Source organism: Mytilus edulis, chromosome 8 (assembly GCF_963676685.1).
Source record: "Mytilus edulis chromosome 8, xbMytEdul2.2, whole genome shotgun sequence".
NCBI classification, from domain to species: domain Eukaryota; kingdom Metazoa; phylum Mollusca; class Bivalvia; order Mytilida; family Mytilidae; genus Mytilus; species Mytilus edulis.
The window spans coordinates 24,929,904-24,949,922 of record NC_092351.1 but is presented as its reverse complement, the minus strand read 5'-3'; the positions used below and the strand labels follow the sequence as shown (position 1 = coordinate 24,949,922).

Sequence of the window (20,019 nt, the reverse complement as noted above, 5' to 3'; positions counted from 1 at the left end):
CTTTGCATCCGTGACAGCTGTTTATTCGGGACAATTATATAATTTAAATGTAAACTTTGTTGCAACAGAGAAAACGTTATTTTAATGGTATCTTTGTGCTTCTGAAGGTTATCGAAATGATAGTTTTAAACATATACCCAAATTTAAATACGTCGGATATCTTTTTTAAAGATAGTTCTTGTTTTCAAACATGAACGGTTTAAGCAATACAATTGATTGTTATATTGATGAAGAATGATATAGCTTTCAAAGAGAGTTCATATGAACATCAATATCGTTTTTGTTTTTTTATGGGCTTTTTTTTCGGTTTTACCTTCGGTATTTTCAAATCCGTGAAAGTTATTCTTGTCTTTCATAAATTATTTGAACGTTTTGACTCACTTTTATGAAAAAAAATGAATTGAAATCCATATTTTTTTAGTACTATGCTTTTGGCTCTCTTGAAAGATAAATGTCAATGATTTAAGAAAAAGTATCACTCTTATATATGGATTTGGACTAATTTTGAGGACTTTTTTGTGACATTTGTACAATCTATTTTGCAATATTTAAGTATCAAATAAATACTAATTGCTGCCATTGTTACACCAAAAAGATATTAAATTTTACCATTTTATTTTGTGGAATGCTATCGAAGATACTGTTTCTATTCGTTTGCACATACATAACAAAAAACATTTAGCCTTATTTGTTAAAAAGCAAAGGAAAGAGGTTGGTAAAACATTTGAGTGTCAGTTTTTCCCCTAACTGTGTATTTCTACCTCAGTTGCGCATAAATTAAAACAGTTGGAAAGGCATATCAAATACGAATTAAATGTGAATGTTAATATTAATACATATGATTTATCCCCCAAGTATTGATAAATCATTACTTTTGTATTTTTGTATTTTAAGAGGTTGATTGAGTTTATGATTAGTTATTCATTTTTTAATGAATAGATAAAAGAAATAAATACGATACGTTTTCTTTTTCAGCAATAAGCTGATTCGTTAAAATCAATTACGGTTAAATTTGCTATTAACATATTAACAACTATATATTTATCAAGACACACTAGTTTATGAAAAAGATATGTACGACTACTTCTATATGTGTTGTCATTGTTAAACGTTATGTTTTTGTTTTATATGTTTTATTTGTTTCCAAAAGATTATGAATAAATACCAAAGCAAGTTAAGATCATCACTCATTGTATATATAGTAAGACTGTTTTGTGAATGAACTTTTGTTATTTAGTTATAATTAAGTTGCTTATAAATCTAAATACATTGTTACAATCAATCATTTGATAAACTGTTTTCTTATCTTACAAAATGTAATATAAACCAATGAAAATTACAGGTTATGCGTGAGCATTCAATTCCAAATTACCCAGCAGAGTGTTTTTAAATATCTAGTTTATCTGCAAATTACTTTGAACGTTAGTGTAAAAGTGCAAAGTTGGGATGTCTTATGTGTACCTATATATGTTTGCCTTATGTTCAGTGCCTTTCTTTATAGATGGATCCGATTTCCCTGGTAAGATTGTTACGCAACTAGAAACAAGACGAAAAAGTATTTACTATTTTAATACATTTGTTAAAATCTTTTATCACATATTTCATAATGTACAAGTTCATAATATTTGACAAGTAAAACTGAAGCTTTCAATTTAAATATATGTTTTTGTTTTTGATAGTTCGACTATTTTATCTTTATATTTTACAACTGTTTATTACAGTAGTAAAATGTTTAATTAATGTTCTGAGAACCCGTTCCTTTTTTTATTTCGTTGATAATCAAACACTATTTTTTTTTATATACTTGGGAGTAACCTGAACCATTTTTCATGTGAGAGTCATTGCTTATATATTATTTTTTTTCATAAACTCCTTATTTGCCATTTAAGATATCACTATTTTCTCAAATATTTTCGTTTATGAAAGAAAAACAATTGCAATCTTGAAAGTGAAATAAGAGAGAACTTTACTATTGACAGATTTTTTTTCTCACAAAAAATATATTCTTAAACTGGTAAGAACACGAAACACGATGGTAAGCTTGTTTTTGTAAACATATAGAATGACATAGAACAGATCGATAATAATGGCCAATTGGAAATGAGTGTTATATATATTTTTATCGGTCGTCCCAATCTCTATATCACTAAATATATTTGCAAATCACGGCTTTGTGACGTCAAACACGTTGACCTGGCCTTAATAACTTTGACGCAGACATATCAGCGACGTCATAATGTTTGAACCGACGTTGATAAGTTTGACTCGAACTTATGAAGTCTACTTTCGGTTGCTGGTGAAACGAAGAAAACACTCACAAAAGACGCAAATACAGCCCAATAAATCGATTATCAGGGTATCTGCATATTGATATTGTAAATTATTAGCTGTTCGACAAAATATGAAGACTCTTTTTATCTCGTGTTGCGCTCACTCGACAAAAAGCTTCATATTGTGACTCGCAGCGGATATTTTACATTATCGTCCTTCCCTACGCAAATATCACCCTGCTCTGTCGCTCCGTAATTCTCGTATCAAGACTTCAAAACGAGACCAGGCATTATCAGCGACGTCATAATGTGTGAGAAGTTATCAGCGACGTCACAATGCGAGAGTAGACGTTATGAAGCTTGCTCTTTCGTCAAGCGTAAAACTGTCTTAGGGAGAAAGAAAAGATCAGTAATAGAACGATAAAAAGATCAGTAATAGAACGATAAAAAGATAATCGCTCACTCGCCAAAAAGGTTCACATTGTGGCTCACGGCTGATATTTTACGATATTAATGTGTAGAAAACCCGATAATCTATACTTATCCTGATTTTGAGTAATTCTCGTAATTTGATTGGCTGATCTTGTCCTAATAAATTTTAGTACAATTTTTTATCACGTCAATTGGAATTATCTCCCTTATTTATTACGTCAATTGGAATTATCTCCCTTATACCATTGAACTAAAAACTAAAAAAACAAAAAACAATTGAGTTGCTTTGTAGTCATAATATAATATCTTATATTTTTCACAGTTTCAGATATAATATCTCAAATATATATTTATTTATATTGTCCTAAAATTGAATTTGAATATAATAATATGTAATATAACAAAATCAGGATAAATTCGTTGCACAGTGTTCAATTGTCCTAATACGGAATTTATCGGGTCAATAAAATTCATATAGGGTTTGGCTTCGCCTCACCCGATATGAATTTAATTGACCCGATAAATTCTCGTATTAGGACAATTGCACACTGTGTAACTAATAATATCAACATTCAGACAACTTGATAATCGGTACATATCTATGTTTAGATCGAGTTATACATGTATGACCGTTAGTAGTATTCAGATGTCCTCTCCATTGTAAAAATGGAAGATATATATCATCCAGTGCATGTATTGTTTATGTGTTTGAGCTTTTATTTTGCCATTTTATAAGGGTATTTTCGTTTTGAACTTTCCTAGTAGATCAGACAATTTGTTATTTTACTTACTGAGTTTGTTTATTTTAGACTCATTGTCATTTGAATATTTTATTAAGAGTTTCTCTTGAAATATTAAAAATGAGATATGAAGTGAGAGACCTTCTTTACAATACATACAATGAATTATACATCTGATCATAAAATAGAGGTCTATATATACAATGTATAATACATCTGATCATAAAATATAGGTCAAAGTCAATTTGACATTTTATATTTTATATTTAGACCATTTACTATAGCTTACTTCTATTGAAGTACAAATATTTACAAAAGAACAGTATTATATGTATACATTAGACTATCGGCATTCCAATGCGAACGAATTGTGCCCCTCTTCTTGCCGACTTGTTTCTTTATTATTATGAGGCTGACTTTATACAGGAACTTATTAGGAAGAAAGATAAGAAGTTAGCAGTATCCTTTAACTCTACTTTCCGCTATATAGATGATGTTCTTTCACTAAATTATTCAAAATTTTGTGACTTTGTCGAATGCATCTATCCCATTGAACTAGAGATAAAGGATACAACAGATACAGTTAAGTCGGCCTCATATCTTGACTTACATCTAGAAATTGACAATGAGGGTCGATTGAAAACAAAACTTTACGACAAAAGAGATGATTTCAGCTTTTCAATTGTGAACTCTCCATTTTTAAGTAGAAACATTCCAGCAGCACCTGCATACGGTGTATATATCTCCCAATTGATACGATAGTCCCGTGCTTGCATTTCCTATCATGATTTTCTTGACAGCGGGTTGTTGCTCACAAGGAAGCTATTAAATCAAGAGTTCCAAATGTTGAAGTTGAAATCATCGTAAGTTTTACGGACGCCATTACGATTTGGTTGACTGTTATGGATTAACCGTTTCACAAATGATATCTGATATGTTCCTGACGTCGTAACTACAATCCCCTTCCCTTTCATAAATGCGACCTACCGAATTAGACTATTTACCGGATTTGATATCTCATAAGCAACACTACGGGTGCAACATGTGGAGCAGGAATTGCTTACCCTTCCGGAGCACCTGAGATCGACCCTAGTTTTTGGTGGGGCTCGTGATGTTTATTCTTTAGTTTTTTTTTTGTTGTGTCATGTGTACTATAGTTTGTCTGTATGTCCTATTCATTTTTAGCCATGGCGTTGTCAGTTTAATTTCGATTGATGAGTTTGACTGTCCCTCTGGTATCTTTTGTCCCTCTTTTAGAAAACAACTGATGAGTTGATCACTCTGGTACACATTATAATTTTATTTATTTTGTTATGAAAAATTATGAAAGTGAAATATTGAAATAATGTAACGCTTTCGGTAGTTATTTTTTTTTTTAAAAATTATTGTCAAAATGAACTCAACAACACCGCTAATGCATTTTAGTGTGCATGTTAATTCAACCTTATACATATCCGTATGCATGTAACCTATTAATTTCGTCATTAGTCAGAGATGGGTAGCGCATGTTGCAAGCAATTTTAGATATGCAAAAGATACGATTGCCAGCATTGAAAAGTGAAACAGTAGAATCAATACTGACAATAGGAGAAAACGTTATCAAAGGTACCAAGGTTAAAATTTAATACCCCAGACCCCTTACAAATAAGTTTTATACATGTAAATCGTTGTTTTAAAGTTTTATATAAAAAAAAAAGACCTAGAAAAAATATCATTAATAAAATTGAGAATGGAAATGGGGAATGTACCAAAGAGACAACAACCCGACCATAGAAAAAAGAAAAAAAAAACCAACAGGAGAAGGTCACCAACAAGTCTTCAATGTAGCGAGAAATTCCCGCACCCGGAGGCGTCCTTCAACTGGTCCCTTAACAAATATATACTAGTTCAGTGATAATGAACGCCATACTAATTTCCAAATTGTACACAAGAAACTAAAATTAAAATAATACAAGACTAACAAAGGCCAGAGGCTCCTGACTTGGGACAGTCGCAAATATGCGGCGGGGTTAAACATGTTTGTGAGATCTCAACCCCCCCCCCCCCTATACCTCTAGCCAATGTAGAAAAGTAAACGCATAACAATACGCACATTAAAATTCAGTTCAAGAGAAGTCCGAGTCTGATGTCCGAAGATTTAACCAAAGAAAATAAACAAAATGACGATAATACATAAATAACAACAGACTACTAGCTAGCAGTTAACTGACATGCCAGCTCCAGACTTCAATTAAACTGACTGAAAGATTAAGTTTCATCATATGAACATCAGGCACAATCCTTCCCGTTAGGGGTTTAGTATCATACCATCAAAACATATATGACTATTATACGTGGTTTTCTGTCTATTTATATTAATATTTAAACTCATATCTTGTAGTTTGACCATTGACTGTCTTCACATTTATCTCGATAGTTAAAATGATGGCGTCTAGTACAATATACGCACTAAATGCTGATATATTATAACGACTCCTTGAATAGTTACAAAAAATGCTGTTAGAGTTTCAAGATATGCGTTTCAGTATGTTACAAATCAAATATGAGTAGGCCAAATCAAACACGAATTTGACAGCTGATGCCTTTAAATAACATGAAACAGGTTAATTGATGAAATGCTCATAAACTGCGTTAAACATGTTTAAAAAAACCCCACTTAAATCAGGTTAAACAAAATAGTCTGTTTTATATCGTGACTTACATCGAAAAAGTGGCAATAACTATAGATTAAGAATAACACTTTACAATAGAAAGAGATGATTTAAACTTCCTAATTGTAAGGTCTTTCCCTTTTCTTTGTATTAATTTTTTTAACAGCACCTGTACATGTTATGTAAGATAACAAAAATATCGAACTACAACGAACATTCAAAACGGAAACTCCTTTATCAACAGCATATTCAAAAGTAAAATCAAATCAAACAAATGATAAACATCTGTCATACTCCTCACTTGTTACAGGTATTTTCATATATATATATATAGGTTTGAACGTAGTTTTCAATTTAGACTTGTTTATATTTATTTTGTTTGGGCTTGAATATTCAAGAGTCTAGAATCTTGTGATAAATTTATTTGACAATCGCCAATGGCAGTAAGTAGGGTTTAAGAACATCAGTTGTTCGTCCTGTTAGTCAAATGCGTTTTATTTAAATTTACTTATTCACTCTTTTGATCTCTTGGAAAATGTTGTTTGTTCTGTATTTAGTCCCTCTTACAACGATTATTTTTTTACATGCACACGCAAAAAAAAATTGCGGTTTTTTTGCGTGTGCATGTAAAACAAATTTATATGATCCGTTCGTCATATTGGGACTCTTTAAAAGTTAAGAGTCTAGTATCCTACATTGAGGTAAATCATATGGCCTTCCGAATCCCGTTTCGATCCCTAACATCACTGAAGAGACATGTATAGTCGAAATTTGGATCTGGTGTACAAATTTTTGCACCTCATGTTTGTGGTATAACATCTTTGCCACAAATTTATTGTTTTCTGTTTAGTATTAAATTAATATTTAGATTCATTTTGTTCCATCTTGTGATTAATTTTTTTGGTAATCGTCAATGCCAGTTAGCAGGGTTTTTAAAAGAACATCAGTTGTTCGTCCTGTTAGTCAAATGCGGTTTTTTTTTAAATATACTTTTTCACTCTTTTGTTTTTTTGGAAAATGTTGTTAGTGCTGTATTTAGACCCTTTTACAACGAAATTTGTTTTACATGCACACGTATAAAAATTGCGGTTTTTATCCAACGCAATCATAGGTTTGGACGTATGTTTGAATTTAGACTTGAATATATATATATTGATATGTAGCAGAGATCCTTTTTAAATTCCTACGAGAAGGGTACACCTCAGGGTTTAAGAACATCAATTGTTCGTCCTGTAAGTCAAATGCGTTTTTTTTTAAATATACTTTTTCACTCTTTTGTTTTTTTGGAAAATGATGTTAGTGCTGTATTTAGACCCTTTTACAACGAAATTTGTTTTACATGCACACGCATAAAAATTGCGGTTTTTATCCAACGCAATCATAGGTTTTAACGTATGTTTGAATTTAGACTTGAATATATATATATATTGATATGTAGCAGAGATCCTTTTTTTAATTCCTACGAGAAGGGTACACCTCCAGAAACGAAAGCTTATTTTTATAAGCTAGAGTTAGAGGAGGGGATAAAGTCTTTGCTTAATGCTAGCTAGGCAGTGTTGCCGTGGGAGTTAAAATAACAAGTACAGGTTCTAACCCCTTCCTGGGAGGAAGTTACGAATCAAATCTACTTATTTAACAAACATTTATGTCTTGTTCTTTATGCTGACAGTACAAAACACTATAAGTTTAACTCATTACTACACAAGAAATAATGTGATCTGGAGTACCCACTATTAGTCGTCTTACGGCCCTGAACAACAAGCAAAATGCATTCCGCATATTTAGCTATTAAAGCCTCCGAATTTGCAAATGTGAAACGATAAATTGAAAAAGCTAACGACCTTGGTATTAAAACTATACTCTAATTTCATAAAACGTAGTACTCTGCATACGTAGTTTTGACGTATTTAAGATATGTTTAAACAAGATTCAGATATAAAAAGTTCAAAGAATGGGATTAATTTGATCTTTTTGATGATATAAGATGGGTCTTAGATACTGCGGCATTCGATGGGAACATCAAATTATAAAGTTTTTGTACATGGCAGTATAAATTTGTTCATATGTTTCTCTCTTTCATGTTACTCTCATGCTGATTTTACATCATATGTTGATTAAGTTAAGAAACTTAATGTCTATTCCTTTGATTCAGACTTTATTTATCTCTGAATAAAAACAGCTGTCTTTTTGACTTCATCATAATACAATTTTGAGTTACTTTAAAATTAAATTGATCATAACAATGTTGTCAAGAGTATCCTGATGACTTTATCATTTGATGGGAACAATCTGTTTTACACACTTAAGGATAACATGTATTTGGTTTTTCAATTGTATGTTATTGTAGTAATATTGAATGATTTTGTATCATACGATTGGTGCTATTCGAAGTCAATGAGGTAAAAAAAAGCTTTGATTCAGATATCTTGTCCGTTAATGTTCAAATGAATTTCAATATCTTTTATCATTCATGTTAGTTATATATTTCATGATGATGTGGACATTGATATTTAATATATTCAAGTCGTAATACCTGATTATAAATTCTGCATAATGCATGCATTGAAATGTTATTCAAAGGGCTTATAGACAACCATTGAAAGTTTTATATGTATAGAATACTGGCTTTCCTCTGTCTGTCGTTCATTCCATGTATGAATATCCGTCGCAATTTTTGCCAAAGTCTTATCAGATTATTCAAATTACTTCAACTTTCTGTTTATCGAATTATAATGACAATTTATGAAAAAGTTGTCACATTGTTCTTGACTTAAAAGCTACAATTAAGAGCTCTTTGTCATTTATTTCTAATTTTACATGTTTTGTGAGATTCCTAACTATTTGTTAATCCAATTTCTAATATTGAATATCATTATTGTTTACAGTAGCATACAGTAGTTTGATACCATTGACAGCAACGCCATTGATTAATGTATTTACCTCACATCCGGGATATGATGGACATGTACGTTATCCTGACGGGTATGCAATAAACATTAAATTGATGTTTTTCTTTAGATACATGCCCAGTATCTTAATTTAGTATTTTGTATTTTCAAAACTGAAATATATGAAAAATGATTTTTCTAAACATTTGCACATAACTGAAGATAGTAAGTTGATAAACATAAAGTATGTGTCATTTAGTTTCTTGTCACATGATATTTTGATTTATTTCATACACATCCATTGAAATTTCGACTGCAATAATCTTCTTAACTATTTCTTACAACAAATACATTGCAAAACATGATTCAAAATACAGATCTTTTTATTAAGGTAACACCGTTAGTGATTTTATAGTATAATTAAGAAATAATTCAGGGGGGGATGGAATATATCGTAATTTGACCACGGGTTGGCCCTTTATGACAAATATTTTACCCTGAGCGATAGCGAGGGGTAAAATATCGGCATAAAGGGACAACCCGTGGTAAAATCACGATATATTCAAGCCCTCATGAATTATTTCGATTCTAATAGGACAAATACGGCTATTGTTTTGGATCGAAGCGCTCTAGGTGGAGGCAAATATTTGCCGTTCCCATAAATAAACGCACTATCAAATTGGCGTAAAAGAACGGAGCAAACTGAATTAGTGACATGCTTAAAGTTTTTACAATAACGTATTAAGATAGTTTTGGGTAAATTTAAATTATAATTTACTTATAATGTCTTATATGATTTTAAAAAATCGGCTTATACCACATTTAGCAATGTTTGTTTACGTTTCCTTGTTGTGATGATTTTTCTTTTGGCAAGCGTGTATTTTCCCGAAAAAATGCTCATATTCTTACGTCATCGTTCTATGACTTCGGGTATCACATTCATAAAAAAAACATACGACGTGGGAGAACGATTGGAACAGCCTGACAATATATTCATATTTTACCACGGGTGTGTACTCAAAGCGTTTGAAGGACGTCATGTTAGAATTGTAATTTTACTCCTTTTAGAAAATAAAATATCGCTCAAAATATCATATGCGTCGAGGCTGCTGGTATACAAAATATATGAAATAATTTAAACTACATCTCTTTGGAATTTGAGTCGCTCTTCAAGTCTAATATCAAACGTATAGTTTCGTCTGATTCTGTCAACCTCCTCTCCACTAAAGAAAATTATAAAATTTAGAAAGAAACAGAAGCAAGTGATGTTCTGGTAATGACAATTCTGTTTTTGTAGGAACTATACACAGGACTGGTATATAACAACAGACTGGATCAACCACACAATAAAAATACACTTTGCTACTTGCTTCATAGAAAATGCTAAAGGAGTCTGTTTGTCTGATTACCTTTACGTGTATGATGGTGATTATCTGTAATAGTATATATATTCAGATTTTGTTAGCATATTTTCACACATTAGACTTTATTGACAGTTAGAAGTGTTGATTAAATTCATTTCTGTTATAAAAAATAACAACATTTTCATTATTTTGTCTTATTTATTTAATGCTGTAAAGTAGTATTATGACGCTGTTAAATAGTCACAAATCGATTTCTCGGAAACGAAACCGGATAATAACCCAAAACGGAGAGAACCACATCATCTACAAGAGAGAAAAGAAAGGAACAAAAATATCCAATGAACTGCTACAAAAACAAGCGCTAACATACATAGAAACATAATATGTGATAACAACTGCCATATTCATGTCTTAGTACAGGACATTTTAAGAAAAGTGGCCGGTTGAAGCTGATTTTATTCACATCAACCCCACACAAATTGTAATTCATATTTAACACATTAATTGCAGTGAATTACTGTGATTTCCTAGTAAATTAAAAAAAAAACAATTGGTGTTCCTTTTGTTATTTGCAAGAACTATCTATCCACGAGGAACACTCCAGTTCACGGACAATTATTTGCCATATCAAAATTTTCTTAATTTTTTTTCAAAATTGTTTTCACTTCTTACTAGCTCTGTTTAGATCGTAAACGTATGCTCTTTGCTTTGAAATACGATAAAAGTGCATTTAAATAAAGGTAAAACCATTATAAAAACGTAACAGAATGCCTCAGTTAACTTGACTACTTTTAGTTATTGAATGTTGTTTATATTAAGTTTTAAATATACAATTGATGGAAAGGGTTACTGTCATTTTCAGGGGCAAACTCGAGCAGTCCAGAATTGCTGAAAACCTGTTGTGGAAAAACACACAGTGCAACTTTAGAAAGTTCGACTGGAGAGATGTATATCTTATTTGAGACAGACAATACTGTAGGAGATACTGGTTTTGAAATCGAATACTGGTCGAATGGTGTCACAACAACAATGGCTTCTAATACAGGTTAATTGACTAATAACCTATCAAAAGAATTTTTACAATATGACATGATCTCACACACGCAAGTAAAGTAAAACAAATAGCGCAAAAACAAATTTGTCAAGACAAGTTTAAGTGATATATATACGTTTTATCAATTCGATTTCTTGCAAACTCTTGGTGATGTTTTATTCACTCTAATACATTTATATAGTTGGAAAATTATTTAAATTATAAAGGCCCCTTATTCCAGTTTATACATATTATATTTTTATATACATATTTATTATTGTGAAATATTATTTACTATTTGAAAAATCAAAGTTCAATGTTTCTATGTTTCTGTTACTATGCTCCCCATTCATTATTATTTATGTGCAAATTTGCTATATTTCATTATATTCGTATTTCGTTATATCCATATTTCAGTATATCCATATTCATTACATTCATATTTCACTATATTCAACTAGCATTATATTATATTTTTTCATATTGATAAATGCTACTAGTATTTATATCCCATTATATTCATATTCAAATATGAAATGACAGTATTTTAAAATCCAGAGGCATTAATTGGTGATATGATGGTGCCATTAAACGGGTATTTACGACCATCAAATCACAAATTGATGACATCGGTTCTGAAAAAATCAGTATTGTGCTCTTCATTGTATTGACACTGACAGAAAACGACGTCAAATAATACATGACTTGTGTTATCCGTCATACGTCGTCTTCCTTATCAAGTTATCAGACCAGTGTGAAAATGGAACAAATCTGGATGGTAATAATGTAAGTATATTTACATGTTTTATTGTGTTTTCTACACTGAGTGTATGCATTGGTAGTGTTCCACTATGTGTTTTCTGGTTTATTATTATGTTTCTCTCGCAATGCCCGTTAATTTTTCAAATGTGGTCAACAGTGACAGCTTTTTCTTTATTTTCTAAGTCATTGTTTTTAAGTACACGGTACGTACTATTGTTATTCCTTTAGTACGGCTGAAGTTATTGCTAATAATGCTAAGCATTATTATAACATCAATATTTAGTTTAGTACATTTGTATGTCAATCGAAGCATAATACTTACCAATAATTATCGTCTGTCATTCATAACCATCCCTCAGAGAGTCGTCATGAAATATATAGTTTGTAGATTCTAATACATATTTGATGTTGTTTCCTAGCAGTTTTACAATTTTATTTTTTATAGGAAAATATTCAATAATTTGAAATAGGAATAGTAGTTTTTCACAAATGAAAAACTTAAAATTTTAAGACTGCACAGGCACAAAAATTTCTAACGACGAAAATCAAACGTATATAATAAACGCATCCGAAAATACATACTTCAGCAATAGATTACAAACTATGACGCCATCAATTTACACAATCAACGGCTTCTAGAAAAAGTTTCGTGTAGGGTACAGAAATTTCGTGTAGGGTACAGAAAGGGGAAACATGCTTTTGTGTAGTTAAAGGTTGGTAAGTATTGAATTAATACCTTTTTTATATTAAGGCTTCTTCCTAAATCGTTATATCATTTGAAGAGTTGCTATTTAATGATAACATTTGTTTACCGTTTCTGTTGAATTCATTAACAATTTTTATATACATTAGTAATTGTCCTTGATTGGTTTTGTCGTTTGATTTCTATCTTATGGACGTATAACCTACATCTACAGTTTTAGTTTCTGTTTACGGTAATTTTGAATCGTTGTATCAAAAACTATTGATAATAATAGTTTTCCTGTGTTGCCGTAGATCCTTATTTTAAGCATTCCATAAATTTTGTATTGATCATTTTCCATTTTAATTTCAATAGTGTCTTCAAATGTAAGCAGCTAACCCCCTCCTTTTCCCCAAAATAAATGATATCCTAATATTGTACACATTTTTCATCGTGACAAATTAAATCTTCTGTCTGGCAATGAATGATGGAATTAAAAGGTAATTTCCTATTTTTTCATGAATACGTTTTCGACTTTTGATTTTACCACATTCACATTCCTTGCCAACAGTAACTTATCTCAATGTTTATCTGATTCAGTAAACTCCACAATTTAACTGAAACACTCACTTAAAGATCAATATATTTAGTGATCAGTAACTAAAATTATACATATTTAATGATGTTTCTTTGGAATGTAGACAATGTTAGAATTGCCAACCGGATACAGATCATTGGTACAATATAATGTGTAAATCTGTGACATCATTATCACATAACGACGAAAATATTTGATAATAATGGTAAGTGTTTGTTATAATTACTAATGATATACTAAATATAATTTTAGCCAAGGATACTAACTACGTTTACGGTAATACATGTAAATATGTTGTCTGATATGCATATCATTTTCGAAGTCTTTAAAAAAATAATGAATGACACAGAATAATTGAGTACTCTTAAATGGGTTTGATTGAAATATTAGTTGCGTACTGTAATGTATCAACAATGGCTTGGCAACATTAACCTTAACTGCGGAACCGTAGCTCTTAGGTCCTCAAGTAGTTAAAAAAAACATAAGGATCTTAAATCTACAGTTCTGCAGTTACATACACATTAACTTAACAAACAAAAGGAAAGCAAATTTCTTTATTACTTAGCAGATACTGCTTCCCATTTGCCCGTCTTCATACGTTTATATTGAAATCTACAATATATCAGACGGTTGTACAGAAATTATAATGTCATTGTGTCTGCTTTATATATGTATATGAAATCTTGTACTGTAAAAATCGATTATATTTTTTTATTAACACTTTATTGTATGAATTGTCGATATACAAATTTCCTTACTTGGGTGAATATTACATGTAATCCTTTATTGAAATATTCAAGATACACTCCAATTAAAAAATGGGAATATGGGCATACCATTTTTTATGTATATATACCACAATTGATAAATAGAATAAAAGATACTTTGTTGGCATTTGCAAATCTAAAATCGGACAAAACCAAACTATATCTATGAAGTAATTTTTCTTGTTTTATGTGAAAAAAAATTGCTCTGAATTGCAACTACTCATCATTCTCTCTTCCGAATATCTACTAATAGAATGACTGGATATTTTTATAATAATAGTATGTTAAATTCGTTCTATGTTTCTTCTTTTGTAGATAGTGAGTAGTGATGGATTATACAATAGCTATAGCCTGTTGTTGTAGCGTAGTTGTGGTGGTCACATTGCTGATAATATTTGGAATTGTTTGCAGAAAAAAGAACAAATGTAAAACAAATGATGGATTTAAGGGCAGAATTCTCCAAAATGAAAAAACCGAACAAACAAAAACAAAATTATTCTGGTCCCGTTTTGCTAAGTCTTCTACTGAAAGTTCTAAAGTAGTCACTGTGAACGTTGGCGGAACGAGCAACAACAAAAAGTATGGCAATAGACAAGGGCGTGCAACACTGGCGCTACCGGAGGTACACGGATAGATAGGATAGATAGGAAAGTGACATGTTGCTGTTTTTATATTCATAAATCAGTTGTGTGATACACTCAGCAAAATTATATGATACAATTCTATCTATTTGACTTGATATAAAAGTTGTTTCTAACACAAAAAGGTGTCCATGATTAACAAGTTTAGTCTGTGAATGTTTTACAGGATTTCGATTTTTCTTTGTTTTTTATCTCAATAGATCAAAAATATTTTCCACCTATTATTATGATATCCAGATATAGAATTATTTGTCCCGGTGATCGCCTCGAAGCGTGCTAACTTAGAGTGTTGGATATTGGTAATTCGATCCCCTGCTAGATTAACTTTAAACAGAAAACTTCACACAAGACCGAGACAATTTTCATTCCAAGACATCATATTTTAAGGCATTTATTGTAATTTATGGTTAGATTTTTCATCATTTTGCATGTGCTAAGTAGGGAGTGTGATAGTTATTTTCCGTTTGTTTGAAATGTTTTAGCTTTTAATTTTGCTATTTGATAAAAGACTCTTTTTTGGATATTCTTTAAAATTAGGTATTGTTGAAAACATTTTAAAAATTTCCGCTTTATATCACTATGAAAGATAAATGAATGAGTGGATGAATGAAAAGAGGAATTATGCATTGCAGAAGAAAAAATCATACTGCTATGGAAAAATAGCATGATATAAATAGTGACAATAATTAATGACAGTAAACAGAGAACAACATAACAAAGTCCGATCAAGAATAGAATTACAACTGTTATGCCATTATAAATTGTAAAACAAATCTCCGAACAAGGCTACGCATTCGGAGTCTAGTAGCAGAGACGAATCTTGCAACATAATGTTGTCATTGTGACACTTTTTCTTCAGAAAACTGGGACCGATTAACTCAATAACTAAAAAAAGATCAAAAGTAGTAAATATCGATAAGTTTTGCCCCCCCCCCCCCCAAAAAAAAACAAGGGGGCTAGAGGGCACCAATATATGGGCATGACCCTCGTCTTATATTATATATAGCCTTAATGACGTCACCAGAAGTGAGTAAGATGATTCACGAAGGATGCATGTTGACCATATCTAGATATAACAGTATAACGTAGAACCATGCCATTTCCATGAGTCAATCCGAATGCACTCCCGCAACCTCAGGACGTGTCGGCATTATAGGAATGTTCATTAAACAAGTGCATGTCCCACAATTTGGATTATTCAATTCAAAAACTTCAAATTCAAAAATGCAAAAAATTCGAAGAAAAAATTCAAAATTCAAAAATTCAAGAAATTCAAATTTAAAAAAAAAGAAAAATTTAAATATTCAAAAAAAATCAATAATTTCAAAAATCCATAAAACATCTAAATCCAGAAATCCCAAAAAACCCAACATCCATAAATTTGGAAAATTTAAAAACAAATATTCCAAAAATAAAATAAAAAAAGATCGAAAAAAATAACTGCATGAAACTTTAACGTCTATTAGATTGCCTGATGCAAAACTTACAACTAAAACGATGGACGAATTATACCTTTACGTATCGAGCAATGAGTATCTTTCGCTTTTTAAAAGGAACAACGGTGGCGTATTCAGGTTTCAACTTCACAAAAGTTACACAATGTATGGGTATCGGGAATGTGCACTGCTTGAGTTATCGTTCTTTCCAAAATTTCCGACAACAACGAGATAGGTCTTCTTTTGCTCGGATTTTGTGAACGATACGTACCCCCGATAAATGTCTCTACTAATATTTCAATCGGCAGGGGTTTTAAACGAAGATATCGCGGACATCATATATGAAAATCTATTTACCTCAAAGTAACCAAAAACCAATTGTACCAAATCGATTTCGCCTTCAGGGACGATAAGTTCAAAATATGTCGCCCGAAAGATGACAACTTGTTTTTCGTTCTGTATTTTCGCAAGAAACCTATAAGAGGAGATTGCATGCACATTCAGAAATTGTGAAGATATTTCCGTGCAACTTATGTCGAAGGGTGTATCCTTCTTGGCTTCATGATCTTCGAAGACAGCAGCAACGAAATTTCCCCTTGTATCTATACAACAGACATACAGACGTGTATTCTAATAAGGCAGTCATTTAATGTTCGAATATTATGTCTTGTGTATTTTGTTTTTATTAAACATAAGATCAAACCTCCTTTCAATCATACTTTTGTCATTATGAATATCAAAACACCATTTTTGTTCACTGCCAGATAAATAGAAAGTCAAGGAAAAGTATTTGGCATGTCTCTTTAACCGATGTTTAATTCTATATATGATTTTTATGTTGATTGATGAACGCCCAGTAGCTGACACTCTCGACATTTTCTCCTGACGATATTATGTGTCTGAATCTTATACGATGGCTTTTATATTGTTAACACGCCATAAACATGGAAAAAATGACAACAAAAAGGTGATATGAGCAATTTTTTTGTTAAAGATAAATATTACATCGACGCTGATCGATTGTGTACCAAATTATTAGAATCTTTGGCATCCAGGTCATCCGATGAAAAGTCATTCAATACATCTGTCAGCTTGATACTCTGACATTTCATTTTCACGTTAAAGGCGCAGTTCAGTCCACATGTTTGCGAATAGTGGGGTTGAACTGGACATCGAGAAACACGATACTGGGGTCCGTTAACGATGAGAGGATTTCTAAAATGTTGATGGTATGTCTCCGGTGCCTGTCCTAAAGAGTAAAACAATCTTTGGTGGTCCCGATATAGGAAAATGAAAGGCCACCCATTGAGTTCCTTCCTGGGTACAGTTATCCGTATTTACCACGAACTTTTTAGGTCTGTCACTCACATATGCTGGTAACTCGTATGCACAGCAAACTGTGGAAGACGTTCCCCCTCAAACATCCCGTTAGTGCCTCGCCTGTAGACATTGGTAGGCGAATCGATTTTGTTCAACAGTTATGGTTTTCTAAACCCCGAAAATATGCAAAGACTAGTTGTTCGCAATCTCGACATGCGATTAGTTCCTCTCTGTTTTATTCATTATTTCTGACGCTCTAATTTCAGTGTCTGAACTATCGTTGCAGTCAATTTCTTCAGAGGTGTTGACACCATTGCCCGTCTGCAAGACATCAGTTCGCAGTCTTGACGATTCTTTCGTTCTGGGTTTCAGATTAATCAGAAGGAATCCGTAGGGTCTGCTTGTCGCTGCTTAAAATTTCCGACGAATGTCTGAGCTAGTCGGATACATATGTCGTTCTAGGGTCGTGAAAGGTTGTCGATCTATGAGATTGTTAAAGAGTACAAGGTAATGACAGTTCCGTCTCAAAGAAGGGTCTTTTCCAAAGTACAAGTCTTGATTAAAAACTACTACCGACAAGTTTTTGTGATGACTGCCTTCCCTAAATAGATCGTTAATTCATGCATCTTTAGCCGACGTGGACAACAGATTATCTAAAGTAATCATGTTCTTCTTGTTGGGAGCAAAAAAGGTGTCACTTTCTAAATCAACCGTGATACCTCGGGAAAAAAGTCAACTCGTGGAATGACTGTTTTCTGTATTTCTACTTACAGTGGCTGCCATCTGTTGTACAACCACACAATTCTTTGTGGACACCGAAGGCACATCTCCCATACTCTTTGTAGCATGTGTTTCATAAAATACGTCTTTCCGCACGAAGTCGGTCGATATACAATCATGGTAAACAGGTGATTGAAAACAAAATCTGGGTGTTGATTAAATTCTTGTTCTTCTTTTATAAGAAGGAACTGCTGCTGCTGTTGAGTTAGTTGATGCTGCTGTTGCTGCTGGACATGTTTGTTTTTCATATGAGACATCGATTTAGTACAATTGGTTTTTGGTTACTTTGACGTAAATCAGTTTTCCATATACGATGTCCGCCATATCTTCGTTCAAAACCCCTGCCGGGCGTACGTGTTGGTCACTAAAATACACACAAAACGTAGCTAGATGTTAGAGCCCATGCCCTTTAAATAGTTTATTTGAGTCAAATCGGTGAACAGTATTTGACAGTTAGTGCTTTAAAGTAACTATACTTTTAAAAGAGAAGTGTAGCAATTTTCAATTTCTTTTCAATCCATTGACACACCAATGTGGCACATGTTTTAGATATGTGGAGCAGCGCTTCATTATATAAATATGCGCAAGATCATCACTTTTATAACCCTATTAAATTACAAAAATGAGCATTTAATTCTTATACTAACATGTTTATCCTAGAGTCTATTTCGTTCATTTATTTCTTTATTTAACCTGTGTACTTTGTGGTGGCACGTGTCATCATAAATGTTACAATTCCTTTTGGTATTAAGGTTTTACTTTAGTAAGACGCGCAAGCGTTGTTATCCAATCAAAATAATGGATTCTTCTGAAAACGTACACGTTATGTAACTATTAATACACGGCAGTGCTATCCAAACTTGGTATGAATCAACTTCTTTCAATTTAATAACTTTTTATTGTTCTGCTGGTGTGCTATGTCCTTTATGATGGCCTGAATTCAATTCACAAACACGGGTATATTATTCGTATTGTTTTGTCATACAAATGTAAAAACACGTGTATTATATCGTCATTGTTCGAGAAAATAATGGAACAATATGCCACTATGCCTTTTGTTAACTTTTGTTATGTTTTCATAATTACATAATTTGCTAAATGGCGTCAAAAAGGTACATACGTTTTATTTAAAGAAATTATCAAATATAGTTGGGAAAATAAACACTGGTCATCATTAATGAGATGAGTAAGCACGTAAATACTTCTGTTGTTTGTGTAACCATTCCTGTGGTCATATAATAAGTACTGAGCATATCTTTGCTTTAAGCATCTGTACAAATTATTATAATTTTGTCAAAATCGTTCCTTTAAATATTTTTGAATTTATCTCTTATATCATTTCACAATGACTTATATGTGCACTGTAGGTGTATTTGTATTATTAGTCCTATTAGCATAGATGGATAAATCCATTCGTTTGCAATCTTTGTTGTAAAGTTTAATTGTCAGCGCTTTAGCTTGTTCTGAGAAATTTATAGAAATGTAACCATAATGTTTCACAGCTAATTAGCATTTACCGTTGCTTTGTTTAAAAAATCATATAGGTTATATTATAATATGAAAAAAACATTATAAACAAGAGTTCCCTCAACCAACATACATAGCTAAACTCAAGACTTTACACCGTTTTTCTTTATTTCTGATTGGCTAAGGTA

At 31.8% G+C, this 20,019-nt stretch overlaps 1 protein-coding gene across 1 annotated transcript; it reads left to right on the top strand.

Annotated features, from left to right (window-relative positions):
- Positions 1-1,409: 1,409 nt before the first annotated feature.
- LOC139485156 (exoskeleton protein RP43-like) lies at positions 1,410-11,482 on the top strand. The gene is made up of 4 exons (XM_071269376.1): positions 1,410-1,519; positions 8,979-9,075; positions 10,279-10,406; positions 11,208-11,482. Exons 1-4 carry the CDS (start codon positions 1,447-1,449, stop codon positions 11,393-11,395), a joined length of 486 nt encoding a protein of 161 aa, XP_071125477.1. The 5' UTR covers positions 1,410-1,446; the 3' UTR covers positions 11,396-11,482.
- The last annotated feature ends 8,537 nt before the right edge of the window (positions 11,483-20,019 follow it).

What these genes read in the sequence shown, in the direction of transcription:
- LOC139485156 (XM_071269376.1), top strand. Translation starts at nt 1,447, where the DNA reads ATGTCTTATGTGTACCTATATATGTTTGCCTTATGTTCAGTGCCTTTC. An exon ending in CATGTACGTTATCCTGACGG is followed by an intron (nt 9,076 to 10,278) that starts GTATGCAATAAA and finishes CTGTTTTTGTAG; the next exon opens with GAACTATACACAGGACTGGT. An exon ending in TTACCTTTACGTGTATGATG is followed by an intron (nt 10,407 to 11,207) that starts GTGATTATCTGT and finishes TGTCATTTTCAG; the next exon opens with GGGCAAACTCGAGCAGTCCA.